Here is a 10317-nt window from a genome sequence, read left to right as displayed (position 1 = left end):
AAAAAAAATTCAAGTGAAAATGCTATTTGAAAATTAGAGTTGTGTTTGGACATGAATATAATTTTGGGTTGTTTTTTAAGTTTTGTGAGTGATCTAAGTGAAAATTTTGTAAAACAGCTTTTTGGAGTTTTTCAAATTTTCGAGAAATTCCAAAATTCATCTTCAAGTGAAAATTGGAAATTTTATGGCCAGACACTTATTTTGGAAAAAAGTGAAAAATCTTATGTCCAAACGGGCTCTAAATCTCTCAGCATGAGCCCATTTGAATATTACTCAGATTAGCCAACAAAATGAATCAGAACCATCTGAAGTCAGACGCGAGGTCAGAATTACATGTTTAATTATTTGCTATTTTACATTTTGCAGTACAAGTTCTTCAAAACAAGCCACCCTTTGACAGCCCACTCGCGAATTGAAGGCATAATTACCACTGAACTACATCTGTTTCCCCTTTCAATCAAAAAGTATATTTATGTACTACATTGAAATTACATTTGAACTGGTAAAGCTTAGTTGATTTATGTAGTACTCAGACTTGCAAATGCACACAACAAAGTACAAGCAGAACCTCTCTTTCCACAGCCCCCATTTCATCCAGAAAAAAGGAGGGAAAAAATAAACCAACAAGGAATTGAAAATATGACCAACAAATTTACATAACTGAACACACAAAAAGATAATTAACTCCTGTTAAATATCTGAAATTACGGTATAGAACATACCAGTAGTCCATCACCATTTGCTTTAGCCTAGTCTCCAGCTTGAAAAACAGAGATGATCTTTCAAAATCTTGCTTGTCATGTGCAGGTTCTATGAAATTTGCTTCCAGAACACCTGAGTCAAGGGCAATTGAGTACATCATCGTCGTAATGGGTAGAGTGAGTCTGAATAGAACTTAAAATACATACCAACAACACCATTTCCTTTGGAAGAACCATCTGCAGTAACTTTCCAGAATGGCTAAGAAAACCCAGAAGAACATAATCAGCAATAGGCAATTTCAAGTTTAACTTAGAAAAGTTATCTATTAAAGTAATCACAAGTCCAGCAAAATTCATTTCAGACCAACTGCAAAGCTTGGATGCCCCTACATGCCCGCATAAATCCCAACATTTATTCATGAATTTCAAGGTCAACTCAAATGTTTGTCCTCTTTATTTTTCTCTCTTTTCCCATTGGGAGGGGGAAGGGGTTAAACTGAGGCCAAAGCAGATAAAGTTTTTGTTAACAGCTTCAGCTAAGAAAAAGAAAATCTTGTTTTGTTAAACTCTTCAGCTAAGAAAAAAAGAGATTTTGCATATAATGGTAATCAAAATGCTTTGAAAATACTCTGGTGAGGCGATTGCAAAAAAATAAATAAATAAATAAATAAATATTGCAACAAAAAAACTGCTCTAGAAGAGGCATATTTCTCCAAACACAACATCGCATACCCTGATGAGGCGATTTTTGTGGTAAATGTTGAATCCACAAACTGGTGATGGAGCGTCCTTGACGAAACCTAAAGTTGTTTCAACCAAGATCTGCAGCAGAAAAGTTGTTTGAATCCACATATTTAGATGATGGTCAAATATTACCACAAGCTTCGCAACGGACTTGCAATTAGTGAATACCCACACTCAGAAAATCATATGTGAGGAGAAACTCATATAATATTACAACTGCTATTTATTCTCATTGTGAATATTCAACACAATAGAACAGTTTACAATCTAAAGTTGGACTTTTCTAATCTAATTTGAACATGCAGCCCCCTAAGCAGGGAAATCAAGAACCCTTATCATACCGTACCTCCTTTGATGTCACAGCAAGCTGTGGCCTGTAGGTGATTACTTTTGAGTGCTTCAACTCCTCAAGAATATTAAACTGCTCAACAGGCTTCCCTCTTAGTACGATACTGAAATTTGTAAATTTTTTGAGGTATAATATGGATGTGTATGCCTGACAAGAGATACACAGAGGCATTAAGATACATTAGCAAAATATTCAGCAGGGATGTTTGCAGGAATTAAGCAAATTTAAGTGGTTACTCTTAGTGAGTAGCGTAAGCGATAGGAAATATGGGATTGCTGTTCAAGCGCTCTCTTGTTTGTTTTTGATGTATTTCCACAATTAGCTTCATCTCTCAACATTATATCCTGCGTGACCAACAAAAAAAAGAATACGACATCCTTTAAATAGCAAGAGGAGGATGAGGGCGAAAAGCAGAAAATCTTCAAAGAACAGCAGCGGCATGACCCGTGAGTCCAAAAGTATAATACAACAACAATCATTGTTATAAGACACATACTAAGAGTAATCAGAGGAGTTATAATCATTACGGTTAGATGAATGAAATAAAGTTCTAGCTTAATGGAGATGATGTTTAGCTGCTTATTGTATGAAGAGAATTATGAGTTTCCTCCATAACAAGAGAATTAGACATAGACGGAATCGTCAAAACCATTTATTTATCAAGACCTTCTTTCTCCTTTTTCTTCCTATGTTGGGATTAAGGCAAGTCATAGACACACTTACATAAGGACGTGCATGCTTCACAGGAATCTCTAGAGCCCGCCAAGAGATTCTACAATATTGTAAGGATAGGTGAGAAATTTGGAGAATACCTAGTTTCAGAGAATCCCTGGTTTGTCCTAAAAGACAAATTACTAAGTACTGGAATGAAACGGGCCCAACTGGATCACAATGTATTTAGAAGATTCATGAAACTGGCCCAACCTAGTTTCAGGTTGAGACGTAGTTGTTAACAAGAGCCACTCCATGAAACTGGCCTCTCATTGAGGCTTATAACAAACTAAATCAACTACTAGTGTGCTCAACATTACAATGCGCTCAAAATTTACTGGTCATGTACGAAATCTAAAATGTGCAATACATTGCCACGCCTAAAGGTTGTGTAGAACATCCTCGTAAGAAACTCAATGAGGATGCCTTATATGAAAGCCAGGCTCTACCCTTTACAACAACAACAACAAACCCAGTATAGTCCCACAAGTGAGGTCTAGGGAGGGTAGTGACCTTACCCCTACCCGGAAGGTAGAGAGGTTGTTTCGATAGACATTATGCTCAAGGAGTGAGAAGAAAGCAATAGTAACAACAATAAGATAATAAGAAAACGAAGTGAAAGGAACAGCACGTAGTAATAGAAATCTAGTAATAACAGAATACAAGACTAACACTAATACTACTAGTATGGGAAGGAAACTCTCTCGACTACCTACTAACCTTCTGCCTTAATTCTCGACCTCCACACCTTCTTGTCAATGGTCATGTCCTCGGTAAACTGAAGCAATACCATATCCTGCTAATCACCTCTCCCAATACTTCTTAGGCCTACCTCTACCTCTACCTCTTCTCAGACCAGCCAAGGCCAACCTCTCTCGCCTCCTTACTGGGGCATTTGTGATTCTCCTCTTCACATGCCCAAACCATCTAAGCGTCGCTTCGTGCATCTTGTCATGCACCTGGGGCACTCCCACCCTGGCCCGAATGAGGCTCTACCATTTGAAAGAAAAAAAAAAAGACACAAGTTTAAAAGATTTTGAAAGAGTAGAAAAGCTCTACCCATAACAACCAATAGGACCTAGTCTGAAAACTTGATATTACAAGTTCAACAAAATAGCATGACAGTGAAAGAGCTTATGTTCAATTGGGGTGGCATAAGGTGGAAGAAAAGACGCCGGGCTAGGGAGTACGGATGTTCCTCCTTTAGCACTTATGCGGATCGTCTGGAGATAAAGAAATAGGAGAGCTTTTGAAAGTGTTGAGATGCATTTTGTACATCTGAAGAATAGCCTCTTGTCCCCTATTTCTTCATGGTACACCCATGAGGTTCCTTTATGTATGGAAGATTGGGTGTCGTCCGTATAAAATCATTTTTTTTTTTTGGTTTTTTTTACTTTTTGGTATACTTCTTGTATACAGGCATTTTCTAGCCATATTTATTACTAATAGAATTATTACTTGATCAAAACGAACAAAATCAAACATAATTTCTCATGGAACGCTTCAAAAATAAATTCAACCATCATGTATTGGGATATAACTCTTAGACCTAAACAATGATCAGTTAATATTAGGGAATTGGGATTTAAAGAAGCAGTCTATTGAGTTGGCAAAGATTCTCCAGAAGAGAAAGGTTAATATAGCGTGTGTCCAGGAAACTAGGTGGGCAGGGTCGAAGGCGAGGAATGCGGACGGGTATAAGTTGTGGTACTCTGGAGTCGTGAGGGGTAAGAATGGAGTGGGTATCTTGGTGGATAGGGATCTTAGAGTGTCTGTGGTTGAGGTTAGGCGAGTGAATGAAAGGCTAATGTTTATTAAGTTGGTGATTGGTGAGTGCACCCTCACTGTAGTTAGCGCGTATGCGCCGCAAGCGGGCTTGGATGAGGAGGTTAAGAGGCGCTTTTGGGAGGGTTTGGATGAGATTGTGCGTAGTATTCCACCTACTGAAAGGTTATTTATTGGAGGGGATTTTAATGGCCATATTGGGTCGACTGCTGGTAGTTATGGCGAGGTGCATGGTGGCTTTGGCCCTGGGGATAGGAACGGAGGAGGCACTTCGCTGTTAGACTTCGCTAAAGCTTTCGAGCTGGTGATTGCGAACTCGACTTTTCCGAAGAGGGAGGAGCATCTGGTTACTTTCCAAAGTTCGGCGGTGAAGACTCAGATTGATTACCTTCTCCTCAGAAGGTATGATAGAGGGTTGTGCAAGGATTGCAAGGTTATCCCGGGAGAGACCCTCGCGACTCAGCATAGGCTCTTAGTGATGGACATGTGCATTAGGATGAAGAGGAAAACGAGGAATGCTCGTGGACGATCAAGGATTAGATGGGGAGCTTTAACCAAGGATAAAGCTCACGAGTTGGAGGGGAGGTTATCCGCTATGGGAGCTTGGAGGAGTAGTGGAGACGCGAGCACTATGTGGTCAATGACGCCGAGCTGTGTGAGGAAGGCGGCGAGGGAGGTGCAAGGTATATCAAAGGGTTTTTCTAGCAGGCACCAAGGCGACTGGTGGTGGAATGACGTAGTCCAAGGTAAAGTGGAGGCGAAGAAGGTAGCGTACGCGAAGTTGGCAGGGAGCACTAGCGAAGAGGAGAGGAGAGCGAATAGAGAGAGGTACAAAGTGGCTAGGAAGGAGGCAAAGCTGGCGGTCACGGAGACTAAGAATGCAGCGTTTAGCCGTCTATACGAGGAATTGGGGGAGAAAGGCGGGGACAGGAAGCTGTTTCGGCTAGCTAAAGCGAGGGAGAGGAAGGCCCGGGATCTGCACCAAGTAAGGTGCATCAAAGACGAGGATGGTAGAGTATTGACGGGGGAGTCCCAGATTAAGCAGAGATGGCAGACGTACTTCTACGGTCTTCTAAACGAGGAGGGGGACCGGGATATAGTGCTAGGGGACTTGGGGCATTCGGAGAGTTTTCGAGATTTTAAGTATTGCAGGCGCATCAAGGTGGAGGAGGTCGTGGGGCTTTGCGTAAGATGAGTAGGGGTAGAGCGACCGGGCCAGATGAAACCCCGGTGGAGTTTCGGAAGTGTGTGGGTAGAGCAGGATTGGAATGGCTGACTGGGTTGTTCAATGTAATTTTTAGGACGAAGAGGATGCCAGATGAGTGGAGGTCGAGTACAGTGGTACCGTTGTACAAGAACAAAGGTGATATCCAGTGTTGTAACAATTATAGGGGTATCAAGTTACTTAGCCATACCATGAAAGTCTGGGAAAGGGTGGTGGAGGTGAGGGTGAGGAAGACGACGTCTGTTTCCGACAATCAGTTTGGGATCATGCCGGGTCGCTCCACTACGGAAGCTATCCACCTTATTAGGAGGTGGGTGGAACAGTACAGGGATAAGAAGAAGGATCTGCACATGGTGTTTATTGACTTGGAGAAAGCGTACGACAAGGTTCCTAGGGAGGTGCTCTGGAGATGTCTTGAGGTGAAGGGCGTGCCGGTAGCCTACATAAGAGCAATCAAGGACATGTATGATGGAGCTAAGACTAAGGTTAGGACTGTGGGAGACGACTCGGAGCATTTTCCGGTTGTTATGGGATTACACCAAGGCTCTGCGCTTAGCCCGTTCCTATTCGCCTTGGTGATGGATGCATTGACACACCATATTCAAGGGGATGTGCCATGGTATATGTTATTTGCTGATGACATAGTTCTAATTGATGAGACGAGGGCCGGTGTTAAAGAGAGATTGGAGGTTTGGAGACAGTACCTGGAGTGCAAGTTTAGCACTGAGTCGAGGGAAGTAGGCAGGGACGTGAGACTTGGACCACAGGTCATCCCGAAGAGAGATATCTTCAAGTACCTTGGGTCGATGATTCAGGGGGACGGAGAGATCGACGAGGATGTCACTCACCGTATAGGGGCGGGATGGATGAAATGGAGGCTTGCATCTGGAGTTCTGTGTGACAAGAAAGTGCCACTGCCACTCAAAGGTAAGTTCTATAGAGCTGTGGTTAGACCGGCCATGTTGTATGGGGCAGAGTGTTGGCCGGTTAAGAACTCCCATATCCAGAGGATGAAGGTAGCAGAAATGAGGATGCTGAGGTGGATGTGCGGGCACACTAGGATAGACAAGATTAGGAATGAAAATATTCGGAAGAAGGTGGGTGTGGCCCCTGTGGATGACAAGATGCGGGAAGCAAGGCTCAGATGGTTTGGGCACGTGCAGAGGAGAAGCCTTGATGCGCCGGTAAGGAGGTGTGAGCGGTTGGCCGTGGTGGGTACGAGAAGAGGTAGAGGGAGGCCTAAGAGGTATTGGGGGGAGGTGATCAGGCAGGACATGGTACGACTGCGGATTTCCGAGGACATGGCCCTTGATAGGAAGGTTTGGAGGTCAAGCATTAGGGTTGTATGTTAGGGGGTAGTAGAACTTTCCTTACTTCATTCCGGGGGTGAGGCGGGGTTGGATTAGGGTTGATCTTAGATAGCTGGCAGTTTATGCTGAATACACTCTGTACTTGCTGTTTATCTTAGCCCTGGGCCTTAGATACTGGTTACTGTTATTGCATGTCTTTCATCTTTTGGTTGTTATGCTTTCGTTATTATTACGGTTTATACTGGAGTTACTAATGAGTTGTCTTTTCTTGTTTTCTTGCTTTTTATTTCCGTTTTTCTGAGCCGAGGGTCTATCGGAAACAGCCTCTCTGCCCTATCGGGTAGGGGTAAGGTCTGCGTACACATTACCCTCCCCAGACCCCACCTGGTGGGATTTTACTGGGTAGTTGTTGTTGTTGTTGTTGTTGGATTTAAAGAAGCACAATAAGCATTTTGCTAACATGGCTCCAGCAGTTCGGCAAGGATTTGAGATGTATGGATAGACATACAACATCAAAGGTGGGGAACCAATTATTCACCAAAGCTATCAAACATTGTCAGCGATTGGTTTTTGGAAATGGTGAACATGTTGATTTCTGAGTCTAATAACATTTTTTTATAAGGTAAAGATTTTATTAATAAAAGTACCAAGATGGTACATAAGACTACACCAAGATCAGCCAACACCTATAACAACATACTTCCAGTTACAAATTAGTTAGCACATCCAGAAACTCCATATACTGACCTAAGCTTTCAACTAAACATTTCTTACACCAAAGAAATAAATTTGGAAGACAAGTATTTTTTATTCTAGCAATGTGAGTCCTCTTGTCCTCAAAGCAAACATTGTTCCTTTCTTCCCAGATGGTCCAAAAAATGCATAGGGGGATGTTTCTAATAACATAATTTTCACAACGTCGTCAATCGAAAGACAGGACATTTATGGATTGCTGGAAGATCAACCCCAAGTAAAGAAGCTTCCATAAACTTAAGAGTTTCTGGAGAAAAAGGAATTTGTGGGTTGCCAATCAATATGAAGCTTGACCGCAGCAGAAAAAAAGCTCTAAAAGAACTCCATCTTTACAAGGTTCAAATAAAATTTTAAATGTTCAAATATAATTATCTTTAGAAGATTTCTTTGACACTCATATCTCCAAACAACCAATAGAGTTTTTTTTTTTGGGTTCTCTTTTCCTTCTTTTTTAATGAATAAGGACCAAAACAGAGTTGTCTCTCTACTACAGAACAAACTTTTTATTGGGACAATAGAAAGTTCAAGGTCGTGGACACCTATATGGAAATGAAAGCCAAAATAGTCCATGAAAATCAACTCTAAAAATACGCAGTTTTTGCAGGTTTAGAGAATGCAATCACAAGGCTGTGCAAGTGTAACATTCTCTAACTCCCTCCGAATGTGTAACCCAATTCTGGGGTTTACACGTGGATTTGAACCTTTTTTAAGAAACAGAGAGAGAGAGAGAGAGAGAGAGAGGAGGCTCGATCTTGGAGTAAAAAGGGAGACATATTAGGCTCAACAGATTAATGAGTCGGCCTGGAGCAATGTTAGTTTGCTCGATCAGTTGAATATAGAGAGAGAAAGCGAAGCCCAGAGCAGCTCCATGGATTGAGTTGAAAGAGAAGCTCAAAGAGATAGAGCATGAAAAGAAAAGGCTGTTGTGAGAATTATGAATTCACCGAAGTTTGGATCTGATACCATGTGAAAGAATCTAAGCACCCAACAGAAAATCTTAAGACAATAGGTGGAGTAGTCCAGAACTATTATTAACCCCTGACAGGCGTAGCACTCGCTAACACTGCTGGACATCACAAAAATGGTTATAGCCATGTATAAACTATCTGCCCTTATTCTTTTTAACATGTTTACAAAGAGTAAATCCAAAAGCTCTGACCTTCACAGCAAACCAAAAGTTCTAAGTACTAATTTGTAGTGGTCGACAATTCAGTCTTAGGTGAAAGGCGCAATAGAATCCTTTGACCTTTATTAGCTAGCATGCCAAGATATCCAAGCTCAGACTGGAGAGAGCTGAGCCAAATGTTTTCAGGAAATAGACATACCTCATCATCGTCATCAAAGTTCAGCTCATAAATTCCTTCATCATTCAGCCATAGGTTGTAGACTATAATCTTAGTTCCATGTGATTTTATATCCTCAAACTGGAGAACATACACGAGAAAGACAAAACATTCAGTAATAACAAATAAAAGTAATTATTGTAACAATAATTGCAGGTGGTTAGCAAAATCATGTAGATACAGTTGCTATAGTTGCATATATAGAGTTATATGCTATGTACTCAAGCAAGAGTGGACATGGTGTCAAATCACCCCAAATCTTTGCTGTAATTTCACTAAGGGCCTGTTTGGAAAGCCACCTTGGAATTGGATTTGAGCATAACTCGATGCAATTACACAGTTTTGGTGTGTTTGTCTCGCCAAGCAAATTACTTGGTCAACATGGAATTGGGTGTAGAAGATGACTTTTCAATTCTATATTATTTTTCTTTTCCAAATATATTACTCTTTTTACACTCTTTTTCTTCCATTTCTTTTCTTCAACAGATATGAATGCTAGATCAATTAGATAAAATTGCTTATAAATTTTTGCTATGAGAATTCTTTTATGAGGAACACATGTTGAAAATAATTTCTTGCTTTACTAGCTTTGTTTTCTATTCATTAGCATAAATAATTTATTACTACTAAAAAAAGAACTTTCTAAACTCATGTCTATTTTTTGTTATTTAAAGATGCAACAAATAATGAATTTCATATCCTCTTCACATGATATAATTTAAATTCATAGTTGATGATATAACTTTATAGAGAATGTATTTTAAATACCCATTAATAAAGTACTTCCTCTGTCTCAATTTACGTGGCGGTCTTTGACTGTGCATGGAGTTTAAGAAAGAAAGGAAATTTTTTAAACTTGTGGTCTAAAACAAACCATAGATATTCGTGTGGCTGTAAATCAATTCATTAAGGGTAAAGTCAGAATTCTAAAAATAAATTATTTCTAAATAATGAAATGTGACATTCTTTTTTAGACCGACTAAAAAGGAAAGAATGCTACATAAATTGGCACGAAGGGAGTAATATTTAATATTTCTAATATTCAAATATATAGTAGTCACACATTAAAGTTAATTTATTTGTCCATCTGAAGCAAAGTTGATTTAATTTTTGATAATCACTTCTATTTTAAAAATTCAGAATATTTAGCTACGTAATTACACAATATAACCATGATGCTGAAACTTACACTGTAATTACATTACGTTATGGCAAACAAACATGTCTTTGTAATTACTAGGCTACGTAATTGCACAGCCTAGCAATTACACAGCGTCCAAACACACCCTGAATAATTTCCTGACAGATCTATGATTTTACAAATAGACAAAAGCAAGGAGCAACAATCAAATAAAAAAATGGGAAAGAGAAAATGTCCCCACCGCCCATCCCCCCC

The 10317-nt window shown here is 40.2% G+C and overlaps 1 protein-coding gene across 1 annotated transcript in view; it reads right to left on the bottom strand.

Annotated features, from left to right (window-relative positions):
• Nucleotides 1–10317, bottom strand: part of LOC109210525 (protein MICRORCHIDIA 1-like) — a 26090-nt gene that overhangs the window by 8844 nt on the left and 6929 nt on the right. Inside the window, exons 9-14 of the mRNA XM_019373953.1 lie at nucleotides 8904–9002; nucleotides 2031–2138; nucleotides 1792–1941; nucleotides 1434–1523; nucleotides 909–960; nucleotides 723–834 (exon numbers count right to left, since the gene is read on the bottom strand). Of these exons, the coding sequence (XP_019229498.1) occupies nucleotides 723–834; nucleotides 909–960; nucleotides 1434–1523; nucleotides 1792–1941; nucleotides 2031–2138; nucleotides 8904–9002 (611 nt within the window). The remainder of the gene's footprint in view (nucleotides 1–722; nucleotides 835–908; nucleotides 961–1433; nucleotides 1524–1791; nucleotides 1942–2030; nucleotides 2139–8903; nucleotides 9003–10317) is intronic.

Source organism: Nicotiana attenuata, chromosome 2 (assembly GCF_001879085.1).
Source record: "Nicotiana attenuata strain UT chromosome 2, NIATTr2, whole genome shotgun sequence".
In the NCBI taxonomy this organism is placed as follows: Eukaryota; Viridiplantae; Streptophyta; class Magnoliopsida; order Solanales; family Solanaceae; genus Nicotiana; species Nicotiana attenuata.
The sequence above is the reverse complement of the archived record's forward strand: the minus strand, read 5'-3'. Positions and strand labels throughout refer to the sequence as shown.